Source organism: Stegastes partitus, unplaced genomic scaffold (genome assembly GCF_000690725.1).
Source record: "Stegastes partitus isolate 25-593 unplaced genomic scaffold, Stegastes_partitus-1.0.2 Scaffold2256, whole genome shotgun sequence".
Classification (NCBI taxonomy): Eukaryota; Metazoa; Chordata; class Actinopteri; family Pomacentridae; genus Stegastes; species Stegastes partitus.
In genome coordinates this window covers 42,209-67,445 of record NW_007579987.1, presented here as the reverse complement: position 1 = coordinate 67,445, position 25,237 = coordinate 42,209, and the positions used below count along the sequence as shown (strand labels likewise).

At 41.2% G+C, this 25,237-nt stretch overlaps 1 protein-coding gene across 1 annotated transcript in view; it reads right to left on the bottom strand.

Annotated features, from left to right (window-relative positions):
• Positions 1 to 4,957: 4,957 nt before the first annotated feature.
• The window catches only part of LOC103374484 (ELKS/Rab6-interacting/CAST family member 1-like), a gene marked incomplete at its 3' end in the record, with an annotated part of 47,384 nt that continues 27,104 nt past the window's right edge, over positions 4,958 to 25,237 (bottom strand). The window contains exons 12-14 of the mRNA XM_008304570.1: positions 24,292 to 24,485; positions 8,050 to 8,185; positions 4,958 to 5,089 (exon numbers count right to left, since the gene is read on the bottom strand). Coding sequence (XP_008302792.1) covers positions 4,958 to 5,089; positions 8,050 to 8,185; positions 24,292 to 24,485 — 462 coding nt within the window. The remainder of the gene's footprint in view (positions 5,090 to 8,049; positions 8,186 to 24,291; positions 24,486 to 25,237) is intronic.

The following is a 25,237-nucleotide window of genomic DNA, read 5'->3' as shown; positions in this document are numbered from 1 at the left end:
AGAGAGAGAGAGAGAGATGTGAGAAGAGGGAGTGAAAACAGTGAGGGAGGAGGAGATAAGGAGGGATAAAAGCAGGAAGGAAAGGAGGCAGGATACAGAGAATAAGGAGAGGATAGGTGCAGGTGAGGATAAAGAAGAATCACCAAAAGGATTGCAGAGAGAGAGGAGGAAAACAGAACGGCAGACATACAGGAAGTAAAAGCAGAAAAAAGACACGTAACCGAAGATTAAGTGGAAGATAAAGCAAAAGAGAGTAAGAATTAATGAAAAACAAATGCTAAGCACATGAAAGAGAGATAACGAGATAGAGGAAAATGCAGACGGAGTGCAAAACACTGAGCAGGCAGAAACATCGGCAGCATTAACAAGGTTGTTCAGACACAATGGAAAGAGATGAGGGCAGCGGAGGAAAACATGGGACTGACGACGCCGACTGAGAGGAAAGAGAAAGGGAGAGAGATGGGGGAGGAGGATGGAGGGATGCAGGGAGGGGTGAGGAGTGACGAGGCCCGGCTGGGAATGAAGACGCTGGATGAGAGGAGGACAGCAACCCCTTCAGTGTTCTCCATGTGAGAGCGATTTCAACTTCATTTCAATTCTCTGAACCTCAGGCAGTTTCTGGGCTTTTCTTTTTGTTGCTCCTGCTGCATTTTCACTCACTGTGGGCTCATTTTTCACAGCAATATAAAGTCCTGCACCTCCATGGAAACAGCACAACCATGGCTCAAAGTACAAAACTCAAACTTGTCTTCTGTGTAATATGACACAGTTATAATGCTATAAATCATAGGAAATGCAAATGAAAGTTGAATTTCTTTGATTATTTTACAAAAATGTAAAAAACCAAAACAAAACAAGCCCAGAAAAACCCAGGAATAAGCATGTACAACATGTTTGCATGTGCTCACAGGTGTTACTGAGGACAATCTATTTTGCTGCTTGTTTCCATACCTGTTTCGCATCTGCTCAACATAAACACTGCCTGCAGTTCAGTCAATCCAACAATAAAGCCCCTGGTTTCTTTTCACTTGACGAGTGGCTTCTTAGTTTCTCTTACAAGTGCATAAGGGAAATTGATTTATTTATGACCAATTTGTAAATAAGACATGTAGAATAAAGTGATTTTAATGATATATTGTGATTTTAAATTTGGATTTGGTTCATTTTCTTGACTGAAGTCACACAACACGTTCAACAGTCTGAATAGTGAAACTCTGGCCATTCTGTCTGTTTTTATGGTTTCTGACTTATATAAACTATTTTAAAAAGATATTATGTTTTTCTAATCTGCCTTTAGGTTTTGGGGTTCGTGTAAAATAAAGTGATTTTGACGACATGTAATAATTTCAGGCTCAGATTTGGTTATTTTTTGCTACCGAACGACATGTCTCAGATGAGCTCCAAACCCGACGATTCTGTTTTCAGAGCTTTTGGCTCTGATAAATTGTGAAATTTTGGCAAGTGCTTTTTAAAAAAATAAAGATAACATGCTTTTCAAACCTGCTGGCACGTTTTGGGGTTCAGAGGGTTAAGAGTAGGAAAGGATGAAAGAGAGAAGAAGGTGCACTGAGGTCAAGAATTAAAATTGTCTGGTTAATAAAAGACGGGAAGCTGGAGAGGAGAACGTCTGTCTTTAGTTTGGTTTCGGAAGAGACAGATGGAGTGTGTCATACTGTTGACTCATTTCTCTGTCACCCACACACACACACACACACACATACACACACACACACACACACACACACCTTTCTCCAGTGATCACACGTACAGTAGTGACTCATGTCTAGCAGAAAAAGGTTTAGTATATTTTCATGTGGTGTTGGTCAAACCCCGTTCACAGGACAGTCACACACACACACACGCACACACACACGTGTCGTCAATATATAGCTGCGCATAAAAATGTGTGTGTGCAGTGTGTACGTCTACCAATATGGAGTCAGGGTGTATGTATAAATGTGCCTGGTTTGGCTGCATTTGCATGTGCGAGAGTGCCAACGCTATAATAAGCAATGTGTGTGCCTTTGAACAGGCCGGCCTCATTAGGGGAGGAAATTGTCTCCCTCTGTCATCATTTTATAAATCATTATGTGAGAGGTAAATTGCAGTGACGCACTCGTAAAAAAAGGGAACACAAAAATATTTATTTACAATTTACTTGTGGATATAGAGACACGTTTCCAGTTCGAAAAACCAAAGTTGCGTCCATCTGGCTCCTGCTGAATGCCATGTTGTCCAGCGTCGGCGTGCTGTTTAAATAGCAGTTAGCACGTCTTTCGGCCGTGCGCGCGTGTTTGAAGAAGCATGCATGCATGTGGTCCGCTTGTCTTGTGTGTTACTGTCCTGTCTGGAAGTGCCACATACACACATGTGCGTGCGTGTCTGCGCTGAAAGGTTGAGTTAGTGCTGTTGATGTTGGGAGAGGGCTGCACTGAGTGTTTGGCTGCCATCGCCACTCGTTCGCCACACACTGACGTTTTCTGCTCCTTCCTCCTTCACTGAAGCATTTTAGCATGAGGACGCTCTCCAGGACCCTGCGCTGGCCTAAATGGCCTCTGCTCTGTCTAATTAGAGCTGCCACTTGTAGCATTTTGAAGTATTTCAATGTTTCCCTGCCAGATTCAATGCGATACCTTGGCACTATTGCTGTAAACAAATTAAAGCACGATCAAGACTTTTTTTGTATTTACATTCACTTGATCTAGTCCTCGACATTGCAAAACCCTCAACGTTTAGACCCTCTTTGCTTTGAAAAAGACCCCAAACCTTCATTGCAACTGTCTGTGTTGTGATGCATAGTAATAAAACCACAGATTATAAATGTATAAGCTATTTTGACCAGGAACAAAGGGGCGACTAAACTCAGGAACTACACTACAAAGTCCTCTTTGCACATCCCTGCTGCATGTAATGAGCAGACAAATTATTCTGGTAACAGCTTAAAAATACAGCAGCAATTAGCACACAACCTTGATGTCTGAATCAATAAATCGTTGCAAACAGACATGCTGAGGTTGAAAAGGGCACTGAAAACTCCTGAGCAGCTGTCTGCAAAATGGAGATGATGTCTACACAAGCACAATTTTAAAAAAAAGGTAGAAAATTAAGTTTCTTTCTTTTGTTCACCTGCTTTGTTCTTTCAATTGCTGATACATTTATCTTTCATTTGCTTTCAGCTCATTTAGCCTCTTTCTCAATGGCTCCCTGCTTACAAAAAATGCCCATCTATTCTTCTTATATTGATATTTGTGGCGACTAATCATTGCTTACTGTGTGTGATTGAAGTTTTAGGTGATTTAAAGGAGCAGCAAGCGCCGCTTTGACCAATCTGTGACGAATGGCTCGTCAAAAGATGGTCCGTGAACTTTTCTTGTGGCATCAAAACGTGCTACAGCCAGAGTGGGGACTGTCTTGGCTTCAGAAACTATGGTTAAAGAGCTAAATAAAGACCCTTGCTCTTCTGGTTAAAATGAAATTAGGGTCCCCGAGCACCTATAAAAGTCCCTACAGTGAAAAATGTGTCTATGTATATATGTGGGAAAGACATGAAGTAATGTTTTATTGATATTTAAGCACGACAAAAAGCATTTTTACTGATGTGAAAGCAAGCAAATTCTAAACCACATGTTCCCGCTGTTGCTCTTAAATTCACTCTTAACAAAATAATAATTTAATAAACTGCTTTTTCCTGACTTCAACTCACATTTTCCTCATCTGCCTGTTCGAACCCTTTATTAAAGCTGAAACAAAATCCAGGAGTGTCAAATCTCCAAATCCAAAACGCTGTTTCTCTTTCGTTGCATCACTACATCAAAAGGCAAATCCAACCTGTCGTGGGCATCATTTTAAACATGTTTTCCCGTTGTACTTTGAAAATCTCGGGGGGTCGCGACTAGAATTTGAAATGACAAAGTTGGAGACGCCAAACTGGTAGAGCGCAGTGTTATTCTAGACGATAACCTATCGACCATGTGTCTGCCTTTGTGCGTCCATCACGTCTTCTTACATCTGTTTGTCTTTGCTGAGGATCTGTCTTTCTTCAGCTGCATCTGTCTGTCTGGAACTTATTGCGGCGTCCTGCTCATTAGCATTTACAACGGATGACGGCGAAACACAAAAGTGAAACATCTGTTTGCATGCCTGTCTTTATGTGTCCGTCCAGAGGTAGTCCAGTAAGTAAAGGCCAGAAGAGACAGCCAACATTTAGAGGCAGTAATAACAATGGAGTCCAGCCGTTTTGCCAACAGCTACAGCAGCCCGTGTTTTCTCAGGGCAGTTTTCGTCCTTACGGCCCATGCTATTTTTTTCCCCCCACTTGTCAAAACCCATCGAGGCACCGGGGAACATTTCCCTTCTCTGTGGCCTCGTCGAGTCGCTGGTACCCAGGGGAACAACAACACACACACTCCCAGTGGTCTGAGGTTGAATCCACCAAAACCCTTCCCTTCAGAGCCTCCCTCAACACTGCTATGAGCTTTCCTACTGTCTCGATTTAGATAAAAAACGTTACAAATTGGAGTGGTCGGCTCGTGCGCCCTTTAAAAAAAAAAAAAAAAAAGGCTGTTTGTGTGTTGCAGGCCGAAGCGGACAAAATGCAAGCTGTTCTTTAAATAGAGACGTATTTACCTCCCCTGCAAATGAAGAGTGACTGGGCAAACACACACACTGAGCCACACCTGAATGAGCTCAGTTGGCATGTGTGTTGCTGCTTCCATTAGCCGCTTTTAGCTGTGTCGCCCTAAAGATGTTTTCTGTATGTGCTTTCTTCAAGTGCTCCAGAAAGGCAGTAAAATGAAGGAAATCCTCAGAAGTGATGACATTTATGTCTGCGTGAAAGAATAACTGACAGGGGTTGAGTTTCAGGGAAGGTTCGGGTCACACGTTTAGGGGTTTAGGTTTCTCCGTACGCATGCAGCAACACCAGTGTGTGTGTGTGAGCTGCTGAAATAAACGGTACCTGTTTCTCGGATTGTGTTCGCGCCTGCTCCTCCTGGGCGAGGACCACCTCCCTCTCTGCTGTGATCTGAACGCTCTCCCTCAGCGCCTCCTCCAGCTCCTCAATGCGATCCTCCTTCTGACGGAGGGAGTCCTATGCAGAGAAAGTGTGCAACAAAAGAGACGATAGCTTAATTAATCCAGCATTTATAAACCCTTTAACTCTCTTCAGCTTGAAAACTGGTCGACTGATAATTCTGCCGCTGTGTTCTGAATGTCTCTGGCATATTTAAAAAACAAATCTGACATTTTGTAAAAGTGCAAACAATTCAAATGGTGCAAACAACTTTAAAAATCAATCAACTGCCGTGATTAGTTGGCATGATCAATGACGTCGATGCTAAAAATGCTTCAGTTTTACTACGAACTGGCAGGAGGTCTTTGGTGCAGATGTATTTTACATGATTACTTCTCTCCTGCTCTCTGTGCTCACATATAGTGTTTTAATGCAGCTCAATTCCCAATAAAATTTTAGGGGAGTTCCTTACCTTGTAATAAGAGTACATACATAACAAAATGTTTCTGACATTTTGTGTTGTCTACAGGGCAGGGGCAAAAACCTGTTGTGCCACCATGTGTCACACACTATTTCACCATAAAAGTCCAACGAACAAAATGCTTCTAAGCTTTAAGTCTTTTTTTTATTGAAAAAACAAGGATGCCAATGGAAAGTGTCCATGAAGCTGTCCTTAAGTATAGAACACATTGCTTTGAGCTGAAGTTTAGGTGATGTTTAGCATGTTCACCATCTTAGCGTAGCATGATGTTGCAAAATGAAATGTGACAGGATCCCAAAGCTTATTCCAGTTGATGCTGATGAGGTGATGAAAGTCTGGAAGTCTGAAAGTCTTTGTGCAAATTTTTTGTAAAATTATGGAAACATTGCACTGCAAATCTAAAATTCATGAAGTTGCTAGAGAGGCTTTCTAAGGTCACTGGGATTTATCACCTGGAGACTGTGAACATTAAATGGAAAATATTCTATGGCTATTAAATACTTGTTGAGACACTTAAGTCTGGAGAAAAGTGATGGACATCCACTTGTAAACCTGCTGGCTTGGTGTAGTTTTCAGTAGTTTCAGCTTCAACTGAGTATGATTTTTTAGTAGATAATCCCAAGTAGTGACCTTTGGGGATGACAAATTAGGCCAGTCCTTAACTGTCCACTTGACGCTGGCTCCAAAAGCAAATCAGTCCCCACAAACTGTTAAAATGTCCAGCTTCACAGCACAAATTTTTACTTGCAGGTAATTTCCCTGTTAATGACAACTGCTTGTGGGGTGAATTTCTATATGACTTACCTGTTTAAATTGTATTCAAGCCTAAAATGATACATAATTAAGAGTGTGTCTGCTTTTAGTGACAAGTGGTTCCATGGTCCAGAGATGTTTGCACCTCTGTGTCTACTTATGGATTAGTCAGGAGGTAAAGGAGTCAGACGCAGCCAGAGCCACCACGCTAAGCCTTAAAACCACTGTTTAAGAAACCTGTAAGTGATGGCACATCTTCATTTTTAGCAGCTTGGATAAAACAAGCCACTTACGTTTGGTAAATCGTGACAGATGTTCTTCTCTATTTTTGGACATTCCATAGGCCACATCTGTTTATGATCATTGCTGTTATACAGTAGATGCCTCAAATATACATTCGATTTTCATGAAAATGTTTTTTTGCATCATAAGGTTTAAAAAATAAGCTGTAGAGAATTATTTATTAATTAAGTAATTTTGTACAGTAGCAAGAGAATCTTCTGGCACCTTATTTGAAAAAAGCAGCTCTGACTGTCACATCCTGCTCAGCATATCCCCAGAGGAAAAAAAAAAGAAACGTGGACACTCCTCCTTCAAGTTTGCTTCTCCTTACAACTGGGGGAAAAAAAAAAGGCTCACAAACTCGACAGTGTGATCTCTATCTGCCTGTGAGGATTCCCATCAGACACAAAGTTGTGTCTAAGTGAAATGACTACATGAGCTTCCCACCAGCTCACCATAAAAAGAGCTATTTTTCCCTCTTTCCAGGCAGCTGACTTTCCTGGTTAAATTAGGGCTGAATGAATAACGGATGGGGACTGGGTGGGAGAGGCGGGATGAGACATTTCAGTGGCCGTGAACAAACCTCCAGAACATCTCCAACACATGTGCGGAGAATCCTGAATCGTCCGTCATCCAACATTACTGGGCGTCTAACTATGCAGACTGGAGATGGACTTTTATTGAATTAAAACCTCTTATTGTAATGAATTGAATTTACGGTCTGAATTATTCTCACATTCCGTTTGCAGCGCTGCTTAAGCTATGCATAATGGCTTCGAAATTGACACACACACTAGTTACGGTGGTAACCGCTGCGGTCTCATAAGTCTGAGTGACTCACACAACCATCAGCTCATCTCCTAACCGCACGCATACGCAGAAATGACAACTTCCAAACTCCTTAAACCAGAGATCAATCATAGCTTAGGCTTATTCACACCAACACGCCCACACTGACTGTTTTCATCTGCCTATAATCAAACAGGCCACTGAGGTTGGCTATTACTGGAAGAGCGGAGGGAGGAGGAAGAGGAGGACGTTGGGGGGAAATTTGGGGTGAAAGAGTGAAAAAGGAGAAGTGAAAGAAAACCCTGCAATCTGTATAAAATATGAAGAAAAAAAAAAAAAAGCCACAGTCGTCGCCCCACATGTGGCCGTTTGTCTGGTGGTCACTCGACACACCCAGCAAACAATTAGAAGATACTCTCAGACCGCAGGAAGTGTTTCAAAACCCAGAGCATTCATTTCATAGTTCTGATTCCTGCTTTCTCCTCTCGTCAACCTTCTTGCCATTCACGCGTCGCACCGTTTGTTTTTCTTCTACATGCTATCACTGTCAGATTTCCGATTCAGTCACGCGATCCCTGACCGACAGCCGTGAGCGTGAGTGTGTTTGACGTTGCCTCGGGCTGCTCCATTGTCCCGCCGTAACGATATGGTGTTGTGGCAGCAGACGATATTCAAAAGAGGCTCATTTGCAGCCTCCTTACAGTCTCCTCCTCCTCCTCCTCCTCCTGCGTACCTTTATCTGCTGGGAGCTTTCGTTCAGATTGTCCTCTCTCTTCTTGGCCTCCTCCATCAGCTGGGCGTTCCTGCTCTTTTCCAGCTGCTCCTTGTGCTTCAGGTTGGCCACTTTCTTCGACTGGTCCTTCATCTGTCTGCGTAAACAGAAAAAAAACACAAACACTAAATAAGTCAACGCAAAAGCTCTCCAGAGACAGAAGTTGTTTTGTGCCAAGTTTTAAAAGTCGCACGACTTCTTCTGCAAAACTGAGTTCAATATAGAGCTTGTTAATAATATTTCATCTCTAAACTGATGACAAGTGAACAAATGCTAACAGGATTAAATAAATATTAGAAAGTCGGTTGATAAAATACATCAATCTTTCCGTATGTTTTAAGTCTGTGAACTGTCTAATATGACCTAACTTTAAAAAAGTATTCTGAAAATAAGTAAATCAAAGACAAACAAGTATTTGTTTTTATGGATTACGTCCCAAACCCCCACAAACACCTTGACAAACAAGTGTTTCCTGGTCATCTTTCTAACATGCTGACGTCCCCAACCATCTTTGTTGCATGTCACTCCTTCTCCTTCATCCGCTTAAAATAAACACTTTGGAAAAATGTCCAAACAATCCAGCTTGAAGAAGGCAGCGTTACTCCTTCACAAACGCTCCCTATCCAGCTCAATCATGATTCAAACCCCAAATTAGAAAAGATACGGTGCACACTAAATATTCTGATTTGATGTCACATTGAGACGCTATTTAGAATTGAGCCGCTTTCTAAAAAAAGGAAAAAAAGAAATAGCAGCTTTATACTCTAACAAGACGTAAACAGCAGCTCTCGCAGTGAATATGTGCCACGTCGACCTCACATAAACAAACCGAACACGCCGGAGTTTACAGCGCTGGCAAGTCGCGTATGTGCAGATGACATTTAATGCACAAAGTTAAACCACCTCCTACTGAACACAGTCGGGATGTTAAGGATGATACAGCAAGACACTGTGGTTCTAACATTCCCTCGGGCCGATATAACGTAAAGATCAGCGAAGGAATTCTACAAAAAGCCATGAATCAACGACATTTGCGATTTCCACACAGTGGAACGTGTGAGGGTCTTTTCACAGAGGGATTAGTGGGTGTCGGGAAGCCGAGTCTAAATCATCATCTGGGGAACGAAGGAGGCAGAGAGTGAAGGAGAGAGAGAGAGAGAGAGAGAGTGATTCCTCGTGGGAGAAACAGGGTGAGGAGAGTTTGGTGGGTTTGGAGAAAGAGTTTAATCCCTGTTTAAGCCGTCTGGAGGCCATTGTGGCTCTGTCACAGAGCTATCAGCTATCAGAGCAGCTTGACTTGATCAGGACCTTTCATACCTTTCACACTGAAGACACAGATGTGGAATAAACCAGGCCGATGCCAGGAAGGTTAAAGAACGTCCACTGAATCATGGCACAGATGAAAGATAAGCCAAACACAGACAGACTAAACTGCTGACTAACACATTAGAAAATGATCAAACTCAATAAAAGTCATTCTTTCACTCTGTCCCTGAGTCTTTTTTTTAATGTTTGCCTTTTATTTAATATGCGTACATTACGTTTGCCTGCGCTGTGCAAATATTTATGTGTGCATGTGTGTTCCTTTGGTAACTTTTTACAAGCTGGTAGATAAATCCATTTTCTTTATGTCCACTGCTGCAGCTGCCAGTAAACGAGCCGACCTCCAGTGATGGGAATCTCCAGCAAACTGTGTCTCACACCGGCAGAAAAGCGTTCACCCTCATGGTAAATCCTCTTTTCTTTTCTTTATGAGCAGACTTTGTTTCTGAAGATGTAAACAGGTTTCAATCGTCACACGACTTTTGTCTGTGCAACACAAAGCTGTGAGCATTTGCGCGTCTGAACTCACAGGAGTATAAAGTTTGTTTACATCCACGTATTCCACTATCTAATTATTTAACTACAACCCCTCTGTTTCGTTTTTCATGTCGTTCTAAGCCATAAACTACCTGCTAAACTGGCTTAGAATAATGGGAGTAATCCATCAAATGGTTTTTACATCAATATCATTGCCAGAAAAGTTGAGAAATTATATTGGCAGAAGATGGTAACATAAAATCCTCTATGTGTTTGCTAAAAGGTCCAGGGGGCCCAATTCCAAACCATCCAGAGAAATATGGGAAGCTGGAATAGAAATTGAAAAGTAATGGTGGGGCCAAAAAACTGCTCTGCAGCACCTGGCCATTCAGAGCTCACAGAATAATCATCAGTGTGTTTTTTTAAAAAACTCGTAGGTTTGGGTGTGCTTTTAATTCAGCGTACATGCACGCCGCTTGTGCAAATTGGGTTCAAATGTTAACCGAGGCGGCAGATGAAGTAAGCGTGGAGTCACATACATTATATTTTTGTTTCCTTTGTTCGGTTCTGATTCCAGTTTGCACCCTGAATGTGGGATAAAGTTATTTGAATATTTGGAGCTCATTTTTGTGCTATACGCCCTGTGTGTGTGTAACAGGTCATAAACAGGCAGGAATGTTCCTATTGGAGGATTTCCAGGAAGCTCCAACCATCTGGTTCGCTCTCTGAGGTTTCCCCCCTTCATGCTACATTTACTGTATGTATGTGAGTGCATGAGGAATAGGCTTTTCGTTCGCAATGTTTCCTATTGACACAACACTCAGTTCCCTCTTGAACTCTTAGTTTTGGCTCTTTCGCTAATGCTAAACACTTGTTTTGCTCACTTTTCAGCACGTAGGTCATTTGCATGGGTAACTATCGCGCATTAGCATCCGACCGCAGCGACTTCCTCCTCTCAACTCTCGCTGGAATTTTCTTGCTTAAGCTCAAACTCTTTCCCCCCCATTTTTCTTTTGCATGTTGCATTACAATTATTTGCATGAAAAGCAATCGTTTATTTGCGCTGAGCCAATGCAAAAAGACAAATGTGCCGATCCTCTTTCCTCTCGGCCTCCTCCGAACCCACACCCTCTCCAAATGCAACATTACCCTTTCCTTCGGATAAAATATTTTCATCAGACCATGGCCCATTTCTTCACTCCGTTTCCTGCCTCTCCCTCTTTTGTCACTTCCATCTCCTGTGCTTTACTTTGACGCCACAAAATCCATGAATCACAGCAGTCAAACAATCACAAACTTTTTTTTTGGGGCCATAAAGGATTATTATATACATTTAAATCAGGTTAAATATGACACTGATCCTCACAAATATGCTCCACCTGCATATTTACAAGAAGTTACAGTCCCTCGAAATGGACTTAAAATGTGGTCTTAAAAGAAATCCAATTTACACAGTTTGTGATAAATACGAGTAATATGAGGTTCAAATTTAGGGCTGCAATTAATGATTATACAACTAATTATTTTCGTTACTGATTAAGCTGCAGATCATTTTGTAAAAACAGATTCCACCATGTAATGTTTGCATTAAAATAATCAAATAATGATCAATAACTTTCTTTCAAATGACACATCAATTCTACTTTCAGCTCTATCAGAGTTAATTTAAAACATTCTTACTTTGTGCTATTAATACTCTAAACCACTAAACCCACCGGTGGGTTTTAAAGGCAGGTTATCTTTTAAAAAATGCAAAATTATATCATTTTTCAGAAGCAGAAAATCTAATCAGAATCACTTTATTCTACATGTCTTATTTGAATAAAACAAAAATAAACCGATGACAGCAGCCAGATTGTCTAAAAAACAAGAACCTCTGTGCTCCTCTATGAGACTAACCAGGCCATCAGTGACTAATCCACGGGGGGAAAAAAGTCACGTGATAAAAAAATTCTGGGACTTTTCTGGCTGAACTGGGATAAACTGCAGGCCGTAGAAGACAGAAATTCAATTTTTCTTTATAATTTAAGGCAATTTAACTTTGTTCCTTCAACTTCTGGTCATGTCTGTGCTGTCTCCATAGAGGTGCAGGACTTCATATTGCTGTGACGAATGAGCCCACAGTGAGCAAAAATGTAAGAGGAGAGAAAGACGCCCAGAAATGTTTGGCGTTACAGCTTTTGTCATTTGCCAGGTCAGTTAAAACTAAGGTCAGCCTGTGGGATATACACCTCCACAACCTTAATTTCTCTCATAACTCTCCTGATTAATATCACATGTACAAATGCTGACTGTGTTTTAGTGTTTCGCTGAATTCATGCAGTTCTTTGCTGCATAACTTCACCAAATGTTCAATCTGTGCATGTCTAATCACACCTTTATATCTGGAAAAAACATCGTGACGCTGACTTGAATCTAAAAGCTTTGTAGTGATGATGTGCAGTCTTTCTGGCAGGGCTGAACGGATTAATATCCTGACAGAAGCATATCAGTGATTGCAATTCTATGGTATTACTTGCATCATTACATTAAATAAATAGATCTTGTCGTCTTTTGAACCCATTTAGAGACGCTCTCTGGCGTGTTACTTCATTATGAGGCGGTTATTGAATCTCGCTGCTCTCTATTTGTTCCTGATAGACGAGTTTCCCTGCAGAGTTTGATAATCTGCTCCTATCACATTCATATTATCTCTATATCATTATGTAACTGTGACGCTGTGACCTGGGTTCAAATGCAACAAAAATGTGTTATCCTCGTCTTCCACTTCACGTGTCCTCTCGTCTAACTAATCAGATGCAGCATGAGCACAGTCTTTGGCTTTTAAACATGTTGAAAACTAAAACACTGTCCTTCCACTCGCTTCTTCAAGGAGCAGAAGTTGCTCGGTGAACCCGGTGGCTCTGCTCAGCGGCGGCTCGGCACCATTTGAAGTTGTTTTAATATGTAAAATACTTCCTTCTCTCTCCCTCTGAAATCGTTTTCAACAACTGCTGCAAACCGCTGGAGGAGGCGGAATCACAGGAGAGTTCGCTACCCGCAGCGCTGTAAACACGACGTACAAATGTGCAGTGAAACCACGTGTCCGCACACACAAAGTACACAATTACACACTCGTGCCGACACACGGCGCGAGTGCACGAGATAGTCGGACACACGGTCGAACACAACCTGCTTTGTATTAGATCAAATCTCTGGGTCGGACCACACGCAAATATTTAAAGCACACACACACACACACACACACACACAGAGTTGTGAGTGCATGCAACATATCATGCGTCCGTTTTCCACCACTCACACAGAAATACACACACACAAACACGATGGCATTTACTGTAAACACATATTACGTGCTAAAATAAACTCACTGATATATTTGTTGACAGCACTTTGAACTTCCCAAATTTTGAAGAACCCTCAAAAATATCCTCATGCATTGATCACACACACACACACACACACACACACACACACACACACACACACACACACACACACACACACACATACTACTTCTAAACATACACACAAATGTACAACACAGAATAGCCTTCATTAAAAGTTAAAGTTGTGGGGGATAAAATACAGAATATTGCCAGTAATTAGCAGTAAAAATGAAAATACATAAACACACGACTTCAGTAAAGCTCAAACTCCATAAAAATAAAAAATAAAAAAACTTTTTTTATTTTTTAACCTCCCCTCATTAGCATGCTGCTGATATTCAGGGACCCACATTAAGGTAATATTAATATTACATTTGGAGTCCTGCATAAATATTTGATCAGAAATGCTCACGGGCCTCATGTATGTTTACTGCACATAGTTCGCCCAACATTAACATCAAGGATTTCCTTTTAACCATTTGGAATTCAATATTTCCTTTGAAAATACAGGAAATATTGGTTTGGTTTACTCAGCCTAGAAAAACTATAAAACATCCAAAAGAAAAAAGGGACCAAAAAACATAATAGTTACGTCTTGCCCACTGTTGGTGTGGAGGAAAAACTTATTTCATGATTTGAGGGATGACTGTAGAAAATCCCCCCCGGTAGAGGGTAAGTAAATTTGTAGGGTAAATAAGGAGGTGAGGCAGCCGAGACCGGCGTGTGTGTCGACAAAGTTCCACAGTGTGGGTTACTGGAAACTAGCTGTGAAAATACTGTGATACAAACAAATCTCTTTTTCAATGGCATCTGTCCTTCGGAAGCTAAATCATATTTACAGGATGTATCCACACCTCCGCACTAACATTACACCTAAACAGAGCGTGTTTAGATACCAGTAACGGGGTAAGCATGTGACAGAGAGCTGGAGTTGATCTTGGCAGTGTCTTTGTTTAACATGGAGAACAGTGAAGTCTCTGGATTAAACGCTGACAGTCTGTTCCTTGGGCTCATATTCATCGTTTGATGAACTGATCTGATCTGTACTGAGATCATATTATAGACGACTTAACGGCATAAAATGGCGCAAAGAGCTACATTTTTCAGGATTTAGGATCTTTCTGCGTGGAGTCTGCATGTTCTCCCCATGCAGTGTGGGTTCTCTCCGGGTTCTCCGGCTTCTTCCCACACAGTCCAAAAACATGTTGAGGTTAATTGGTGATTCTAAATTGTGTGTATGTGTGAATGTGAGTGTGCTTGGTTGTCTGTCTCTAGGTGATAAACTGGTGTCCCCTGCCTTCACCCTAAGTCAGCTGGGATAGACTCCAGCCCAACGCGACCGTAGTGAGGATTAAGCGGTGTATCGATGATGGATGGATGGATGGATTTTTAACTGTCTGCATAAAATACATGCATGCAGGGAAATAGAGAAGCATTCTCTTAACCCTCTGAATCCCAGAACCGGCTGGTGAGTTTGTCACTTAAATGACACCATCAATCAGAGCTACAAACTCCAAAAACAGCAACAATGGTAGGATTTTTAACTTTCCAACAGTCCTTGATCTGACATGCAATTCTGTGAAGAAAAACAACCAAATCTAAGCTTTAAATTGTCATATCTCATCACATCACTTTTTTCTACATGCTTCAATAAAAAAATTGTCAAAAATTAATGGTTTGTTTTGACTTGATTCTGCTAAAAACTAAACATTTGGTTCTACTTGATGCAACCGAAAAGCCATTCGTGACTCAACTGTAGTATCTAGAGTCACCATTTAAAAACAAAAAAGCAAAAAACATATTGGTAACACATGTGGGCAATCGGTTAAATGTTGCACATGTTGATTCCAGTTTTTGTTTCTAAAATAAAAAATGAAAACATTTAACATTTCATTTCTATGATGTATGGCATTATAACTGTGTCGTACTGCACAAAAGACATTTCTGAGTCCTCTCTACTTCTAGCTATACCTGTGTTGTTTCCACAGAGGTGCAGGACTTTATACTGCAGTGAAAAATGAGGTCACCGTGAGTGAAAGTGTGTTAGAAGCAACAAACGCCCTGAGGCTGCTCGGGGTTCGAGGGTTAACACAATAACACCACAAAGCTGCAGACAACAATACAATATTAGAAAATATGATTTACTCTGAGTATCCACGAATATCTCTAATGTATGTTTGTGTACTTTTTATACATTAAAACCTTGGTTGTTAAAACACAAAGGTGTGTTTCTACGTTCCCCCAGTCTTAAAAGTAAAATTGTGCTTCAGTGTGTGTGGAATTTTAATTAGATAACTCTCCACAGTCATCCTCACTGTCACATTAGCTGGCAAATTCCTTTCTTGCATGTGTGCATGTGTGTGAGGAAGATAGAAACAGCAACAACAAAAACAACAAAAAAAAGAAGACAATGTGCGTGGTCTGTGATAGCGTGAGTGTGCGTCTGCTTGTTGTCACCCATTAGCTGACAAATCCCTGCACCACCTCAACGCTCAGGACCTCAAAAAGATCACACACAAACGCACACACACGCGCACACAAAAAGAAACAATGCAATTCCTTTTTAAGCTCCAGAAACCTTGATGTCAGACATTTGGCAGTGGATGAGGAGTTCCTTAGCTCAACATCAAAACCAGAAAAAAAAAAAAAAAAGAGGCAAGAGGAGAAAAAAAAAGAACAAAAAAGACAAAAAAAAAAAAGGACAGAAGACGAGAAGAAGTCTTCTGTCGTCTACCAGGCAGCAAGGCAACGCTAACTTTTTCCTTTGTTTCTTCCCCCTCTAGAGTTGAATCACAAAACACCAGAACAACAGCGATGAAAAAGCTGACAAGACGGCAGGGGGAACAGTGGCTCTAGAAGTTGAAAAAGCAAGAACGAGCAAAGAAGGAGCTGGTGCTGGGGAGACCTTAAAAGCAGAGCGGAGCGCACAAAACACTCAGACCACCAGATTTATGCAGGAAACAGAAGGAAGAAGTAGTTATTATGTGGTCGATCACAATGTGTAGGTCAGAGAAATTTCAATATAACTTTGATATGTCTGTTAAAAAAGAGCAAATTCAGGCTTGGGGTTTTGCATGCTGAAATCTCATTACATAGTGACCTCCTGAGTGCGGGTACAATTATTTAAAAGTCAAAAAAGAAGAAAGTTCTTGGATAAGGATGATGTTATACAATGCTATACTTAAAGGAGTAGCTCACTGTTTTGGGGGAAAGTCTTATTTGATTTCATGACGATGATTGTATGAGGAGATTGCTGCCACTTTCATGTCTATCTAGTGCAAAGTTTTTCTTTCAACAGAGCCAAATTAGCCTGTTGTCGGGTTTTATTCTAAGCTAAGCTTCTGGTTCCAACAACAACGCCGTACAGAAATGAGAGTGGTCGCTCTTTCTGTGGCTCTTTTCCAGTAGCTCTTGGAAAAAAGATCTTCCAAAATGTCTCCTACACAACGAGTTAATGGTCTAATTGCTGAGTTCATGACAGTTTTCAGAGCGAAAAAGGTCACGGACTAGAACAGATTGTGAAATACGATAGAGAATCTGTTTGAAAGACGGGGCCATCAGTGCATCTTAGCTGCTTAAGAAAAGTAGTGACAGGAACAAAATGTGATTTTTATAGAGTAGCAACAAAGACAAGAGTTAAAAAAAAAAAAAAGTCCTCTGAGTAAAAGTTCACAGCTGTCCGACTTAATAACACATTTGTTTCAACATTTCTTGCTTGTTTTCCGTGGTAGCCTCAAATTTGAAGTTATTAAACTAAGTGCTAGTATCAAAGTTCAAGTGGCGGTACAGTGAAGAGAGTCGTGGGGTGTTATAATGAAGAGTGAAGGGAAGAAACAATGTCTCCTCTTCAAAGAGGCAGTGATGTGACAGAGAGAGAGAGAGTGAAGTGAAAGTCAAGGTGTCTCCTTCAAAGACAGGCAGATATGATGAGAATTATTAAAAACAGAGTTTATGACAGAGTGAAGGAGATGAGAGAGTGTCTCGATGCAAGGACACGCAGTATGACAATGAAGGAGAGAGATGAGAGAGACGGGGAGAGAATGACGAAGGAAGAAAAATAGGCGTGCGGTACTAACCTTGAGGCAAGACTGGGTAGAGCAGGAGACAGCGTTGCATTGAAAAAGATAAAAGAAAAGGAAAGAGAGAGAGAGAGAGAAGGAGAGGGAAAGGTGAGAGGGGAAACAGGAGTTGAGCGCAAGGTTAGCCAGCTTGATCAATCTCTAAAGAACAAGAAAGACGCGAGAGACAGGAGAACTGACAGGAAAGACGTAATTAACCACAGAGAAACTGCAGGCAGACATTTCAACAGAGAGACAGGCAGCTGGGCAGGCAGGCAGACAGTCACATGGACAGGTTAAACGCAGGCATTTCTTGTTTTTAGTACAGTATTTGAGGCCCGCTCACCTCAAATGACCCCTACAAACATTTACACAGACGAAATTGCAATCACAAACCATAGAAAGTGAGCAATTAGCCAATCAAAGCAAGAGCTGAAAGCGCGCTCACTGTGAGTTATTCCTTCAACGGTTTGGATTTTGCTTCTCTTTGCTTCCCGCCGAAGCCACTTGTACAGCAGCGCTTTGTGGATTTGCGAAGTCTCCACTAAATGACATATGGCATGCGATCATTAAGATATGAAATTTGAAGAAAATTCACTTCCTAATTTGGCTAACCCGAAACATTTTCCACACAATCGCTCTCCGTGTGTTTGATTGAACTGGCGAAGCTCGGATTCCAGCGCGAGCTTATGCATGAGAACGCACGCTAATGACAGCGTGCCGGAGACAAATTGTCCATTACAGAACAATATAACAACAAACTTCTCTAATTTCCCATTACTCAGGTTTATATTCAGCGTCTCTCCAAACCTCCCTCTGTTTCCTCACATTTCACTGTTTTTTCCCTTTCCAGTCTTTCCTGTCAGTTTGGTTTTCTGTTCCCTCTCCCCACCACGCTGCCTGTTCTTCTGCTCTTTCTCTCCCCGTCTCTGCCCGTTATTTAATTTCTCGCTCGCTGTTTTTCTTCCTCTACTACCACCTTTCTTCCCCTTTCCTCTTTCTTTCCCCCCTCTCTCTCTGTTTTCCACTCCTCCATCCAAATCCTTTATTTTGGCCATCAGGGCTGATTTTCAGCTCCATTTCCCCTCAGTGTGAAGTCACTCAGTCTGCTCCAATTACCATCCTAGTTACTGAAATAAATAACCTGGTGCCATTACAGCTGGATTTACACTAGAGGGGAAAGAGAGAGGCTTGATTTTTACCCTTGTTTAACCCACATCTGATCTTTTCATTAGTAATGTTCCCGCTGCTCACTTGTAGCCCAGGGTTAGCCCTGGTGCCAAGCTAAGAGCTGGCCACAGGCAAATGTATTCTCCTCTCGCATACCTGTTAGCTCCAGGCTAAGTCTTATAATTCACAGCAGGGTTAGGCAGCGCTCGGATAAGTGAGCTATTTATACACGTAATGTTACAGGGTCAGTGCTTGAGGGGTTTAAAAAAAGTCTAGTTACTTAATATATTGCTGCTATTGTAAAGGTCCCACATGGTAAAAAATCCACTTTATTGTGTTCTATAGTTGTTATAAACTTGGAGGTGTAAAGTAGAAGCTGTTACGATATGAAGACAGTTACTTGTGCTGCTCATCAAGCCCCCCACAGCGAGATATCCTCCCAGCTACAAAAGTCAGTAAGAATTTGGCTAAGCTGCTATGTTCCAAGTGAGAAACCACTAGGAGTTGCTTCTGCTAACTTTAAAATGTTTCAGCCACGAGGAAAACAAACCAAATGTTCTGCTACTGCCTGAAAGAGTGAACACAAGCGTCCTCATGCACTCCTAGCATCGGAGGAACTGAAGATGCAGTGGATTACTTTTATTCATGATGGCAATGCCACCACAACAATAGGAAAATCTTTAGTTCATTTTTTGGGTAATGTGGTGAACATAACTATTAGCTTTGATCTTATCATAACTGATTTGTAGCCAATAAACTAGTACTGTTTGGCAAGTCTGTGAAGATTCTCAGTCATCCAGGTCATGGTTATTCTCGCAGTTTAATCGTAGCAACTGGACTTGCTTGAATTACTTGAAGACATTTCACCTCTCATCCAAGAGGCTTCATCAGTTCTGACTGACTAGTTGGGAGGTCCAGATACTTATATCCTTAACTGGAGGAGCAACAAACCCCCAATTGAAACCGAAACTCAACTGTAAAAGTCCAGTTGTTATGATTAAACTAGGAGAACAGTACTATTTGGGTTCCTGTGTTATAATGTCATGTGCTGTGCTTCAGTGCAACCTAAGCTCGGCTAGTGTTTACATTTGTTTCCCTCTCTCCTCCTCTCTCTGCTCACATTGAAATACAGCTGAGTTCCCACTAAAGCTATTCTCATTTGCATATTTTTCTGTTTCTGCTGTCAGAGAATAGAATAAGTAGTGAATAGTGACTGAAGCGCAGCCCATTAAGACTACATGTTAACCAGCAGTCATTTTTTTATCTGACGAAAATCTTTTCACAGAAATGAGGTGAAGTTAGAAGTGATAGAAAGTGATAGAGCTGCATTAATTAATCGATTAGTTGTCAACTATTAAATTGATTGCCAACTATTATGATGATCAATTAAGGTGTTTGAATGATTTTATTTTTTAAGTTTAAAGCCTGTAATTCCAGCTTCTAAAATGTAGTCTTACACACTTATTCAAATCTGTGTCGCCTGCCATGCAGTGAACTGTTTTGCTATGTCTGTCAATCATAGATGCAGAGAGAGTGTTCTTCCTGAACAGCAACAGCTCAGCTGCATTTAAAGCTGCAGACACTAAAATAACTTGTTCATAACAAAGCAAAGCTAAAACTCGGGGATGAATTGAACCATCTTTGCAGCTGAAAAATTCACACACATTCTGGGGACGTGGGATTTTTATTAATTTGCTAAAAAGGGCCACAATATGAGACCTTTAAGCTAGTTATTGTTTCACCTAGTGACATCTGTGTGGATGTGTAGCTCCATTAAAATGTCCCGATGGCACCTTGACAGTAGTTTTTGAGTTGAACTAGGCAGGACAGGGCTGTTTGTAACTGTATCTGTGTGGAAGTCTGTCCTTAATGCTCAGGACTTTAGGATAACCGCCCTGTGCTGCTCTTTTTAGATTTGGAGGAAATGAAAACATAAAATAATGAAATTCATAATGTCAAAAGGCGTTATGCTTTTTAAATGGGTCAGCTGAAAGCATTTAGAAAGTCAGCTAGCAGCTTCTGGAGGCGATATTAGTTTAAATGGCCAGAAAGGTACAACTGACAAAAGCTGCAATAAAACAGTTGGTAAAATCATCACTTACTCGAACTCTGCATAAAAAAACGATTAAAAAACAGCATCGGTTTTGATCTGAGAGGTAAGAGAAGGTGTGAAGCAACAGTAACAGGGACGATACTTAGCGAAAAGTCCACAATAGCATTTTCTTGACTGTGTTTCAAAATATTTATGCTGAACCGCAGCCGTAAATTAGACAGGCACAGTTTCCCTCATCATATGTCTAATAATAGCTGAATGAAACCAATATATGTGATGATAAAAAAAACGACTTCATATCCTTGCACAGTCTAATATAACCTCGACAAACCACTTACTTCACACTAATGACTGCAAATAGAAAGTTAAATTACCTAATAAAAGTCTAGTTAATCCAAATTTTGCCATTACAGGATATTCTCCTCAAACATACTGTACGAACCTTAAATTTAATACTTTTCCAGTTTCCTAAGAGCAGCCGGCAAAGTTCAGATATTAAATATCAGTTGCAAGAAACATTAATTTCATTCTGCTCTGCTGGGACAATGAAACATCTTTTTGATTTAAGAACTAAAAAACTCCCACGTGTACACCGATCTGCAATAGTAAATGCCTATTAAGTTACATTCAAATGTTGTCCACAAACTTAGCAGTGCTGTAAATCTGCATCTGCGGCTACTGGCAGACTAAATAACACACGCAGTTAAAACACACATGTTTGAGTTCACCTGGTGCTGAATTATTAATAGTGTCGTATTTCTCCTGGACAGACCGAGAGAAAATTCTGAATCTAACTAAAATCATTAGCAGCTATAGCGTTTTGCATTCAAACTGCGAAACGCACGGAAGAGAGTCTAGAGCGGGAAGGGTTAGAGTCCAAGGAAGAAACTGGAGGAAAAGATTAAAGAGAGAAGGCGCAGACAGCCGGCGTATGAAAGTTCAAAAAAATCAAAGCCGTCAGGAGGCATGAAGACAGAGAGACGGACCAGATTTCATGACCACAGACAGCATCTGACCCGTCCAACCCTCTAAGACAAACTTTAATCTCGCTACATTCTCCATTACTCAATAAAACCAACCAAAAATGCAACCAGTACAAGGTTTTGGATCACTTCGCCCACTGCTATCATTTACCGGTTAACCAGAAAGGCCCATGACCTTCCTTAAGGAGTAGTTTTCATACAAAAAAATGGCTTCATCTCCTATGGCTCTTCTTTTCTGTTATGCCCTCTTTATAGACAGACACATAAACAGGTATTCAAGGAGACAGGTAGACATACAGTTAGGGAGCCATGCAAGCAGACAGAGGCTACAGGCAGACAATAAATCAGATATGGACAGAAAATAGACTAGCTAACGAGGTAGATACAGTGTACACAGGCAGGCATAAAGAGTGAGAGACAGGTAGGTTAATCCAAAATTATACAGACAAATAGAAAAGTAGTTAGAAACATGAATCTGTTATTGTAAAAGGGATTGTTTTTTAACTTAGCGAACAGTCCAGACTCCTAATGTAAGAAAAAGTGTGTGTTAAACTCTGCGAGTCAAGCATCCTCTGCTGAAAGTAAAGCAAAAGTGAAGCGAAAAAACAGAGCCACTAAATGAAAGAGTTGCATCATTGACAGGAACAGAGGCTCAAAGAGTTTCTCGCTGTACAGCAGCTCTGGTGCCAAACTGTGCCCTCATTTTACAAACTTTGGGAGCTGTTTGGCTTGTCATGCTGCAAACTAAAACTTCTGTTCAAGCTTAGATGTTTAAGAGTAAAACTAGCTCCAGTTTCTGGACATGGGAGAGAGAGAACGGACCGAATAAGCCATAACAGAGAAACTTGGTGAGAAGAAGTGAACCAATGCTGCAACTCTTTAAGGGTGATTATTAGTGAACATACTCAGCTCCGTCCCATGTGGAAAAGGCTGGCAAGCAGGAGAAATCTCTGGACAAGTTGCATTTGTGTGTTAATTCATTTACTTTTTTATTACTATACGAGGGTTGATCAAACAGTTGCGAGATTGTGCCTATAAAAATCAGAAACCGTGCCTGATTCAAATTTGGCTGGGTACCCTGGTTAAGTAATCTCCTTTAACAGCAATACCGCGTTTCCAGTGCTTCTGCTTTGCTTGTAATGCTTCCTGGAAGTCCGGTTGTGTAAACATGCCAAGCACCATCTGCGATCAGGACTGAATCTCAGAAATTGTGTGAAAATAATGACTGTTTAACTTAAATTTCATTTTGGGAAGGAGGAAAAAGTAAGAGCCAAATCAGGTGATTAAATGGATCAAGAGTGATGATTGTGTTTTTGCCAAAAAAAACCTGTTGGTACTCATTGTGCTGTGGCACTCACATACCATCACACCACACTTCAGGTTGTTTGAGCTGAATGTTTTCACTCCTGAGGACATTACAGTAGAACTCTGATTTGGGAACTACTTCCTGGTGCAGAATGCTGAAGAAAACAACATGCATTCTTCTGGTGTGCTCCTGACCTGATGCACCTTGTCCACTGTGAAAACTACTGTTTCTTTTCTTTCTTTTTTAAAAATTTCTTGTTGGCTTCCATGTGGAGAGACAGGAAAGAGGGGAGAAGAGTGTGGAAAAGACCTGCAGCAAATGGCCGTGGTTGGGAGTCGATCCCATGACCGCTGCATCGGGGACTAAAGCCCCTGTTTGTGGGTCGCTGTCTGATCCGGTTGAGCTACCAGGGCGCCCCTAAAAACTGCTGTTTCTTCTCTTTGTGGTAGCTGCAGATGCACCTCTCATCACCAACATAAAGATCTACTTGTCCCAACTTCTGACTGACAGATATTTTCTTCGATACTCCAATTTATGGTCCAGGGAGAAATTTGCACTTCCTTAACACAGGTCCCACCGTTGACAGTGCGGTGCCTCGTAGCATCCAGACTCATGACAACTCACTCCTCAAACATGTTGCATGACGCACCTCCTGCACAGTCTTAGAACTTTTTGATCAACCCTTTTATACAAACTTAGCTGAACCCCTGTAGGTGTAACCATCTGTTGAATCTGACATGTCAGATCAAAACAGGAAAACTATCCACCAAATTCACTTTAAAAGCTGTTTCATCCCATAAACTTTTCCACATGGGGGTTGTTATCACAGTGCTCTCATATCCCGTCTTCCGTCAAGCAAAGTGAGTTTTTTGTCGTGCAGTAGTCAGACAGCTAACTGGCTGACAGGGCCACCAGCCACTCACGTGCCCAGGTAGTCCCACACCATCCCCCCCATTGGCTGCTGAGAGGCAGCGGGGGGAGGGGCCTGTTTTCGCGACTGCTGAGAACGCCACAGATGAGAGGCAGAGGGATTTCTGGGATGTCATGGACGCACCCGCACAAACGTAAATGCACTCACGCAGATGCAGAACCACGTGAATGTACACATATCAGTGTGTACACGCATGTGGATGATGGAATAAAAGAAAAGATGAAGGGAATAAAACAGAACAGTCGGAGAACAGGGGAAGAAAGAGGAAAGAGGAAGAGGTGAGCGATAACTAATGAGTTAGTATTAGAGGGACGTTTACCCTCAACTAGTATGTTGTCTGAAGTTGAATAGAAAATGAACAACAAAGTGGAGTCTATTGTTGCATTAAAGGATCATTTCAGCAAGTAAATCAAGTGTTTTATATTGAAAAGGGTTAATACAGGAAGGAAAAAGATGCAGGAGTATTTTAGAAACTCTGTTCCTGTGTTTAATCTCCTCATCCTCCTCTCTTACCTCTCCAGTTCGTGGATCTTTTTCTCCTTGTCGTTCTTTTCGTTCTCCATCTCCCTGAGGATTTCCAGAAGTCGTTCCACCTCAGATTGGGCTTTTCCAGCATCCTCCTTGTGCTGGGTCACTTCCTGCTCCAGGCAGGAGATGCGTTCAGAGAGTTCAGTGCTGGCCAGGGACTCGGCCGCTGCACTCTGAGCCTGGAACGGAGATTAATTATTGAAAATAAACTGAGAGTTAGCTTTCAAAATGAGGTGACCACAATCTGATCGAAACCGATAAGTTCCAAATAAAAAGGACGCGCCAGTAACAACATGTGTGTGGAGGATGGGTTGGCTGGATGGATGTGAAACATGCTTTTATAAACCATTTAAGGCTATAATGGGTCTATAAGTGGTCTTTGGCAAATGAAATGACATTTACAGACTAGTTTAAGGGAACAGATAGCCTAAGATTTGCATGATTTCATATACAAGACGTTGACCTCAAGGATATTGTATTTAGCCCATTAGGTAGATCGTCATGTTTTGCATAGAGACATTTGTTTCAAGCAGGGCTTTAGAGGGTTATTTACAGTACATTTAAGATTCATTTGTTTCTGTTTGTAGAAAACAGTTTTAAATTTCAATTTCAAAAGGTAAGAAAAATTTATTTAAGAATCAATGAAACCAATGCAAGGACAACATGAATACACAGCCAATCTGCCTGCACCTGAAGAAATAAAGATATGCTAAAAAATACATAATACATACAACTTGTTAAGCTGTGTTTATTTTTTTTGAATTGAGGGATGAATCCTCAGCAGCTTCTCAGCCTTTTCTCTACATTCTCTAAGAGAAGGCTGCATAAGAGGATTTTGTCTTTTGTAAATACAGCTGGAAACAGACACATTTTGGCGTGTGGCGGCATAAAATAAAAAATCTGTTCATTACGACGGGTAAACAGGAGTCTA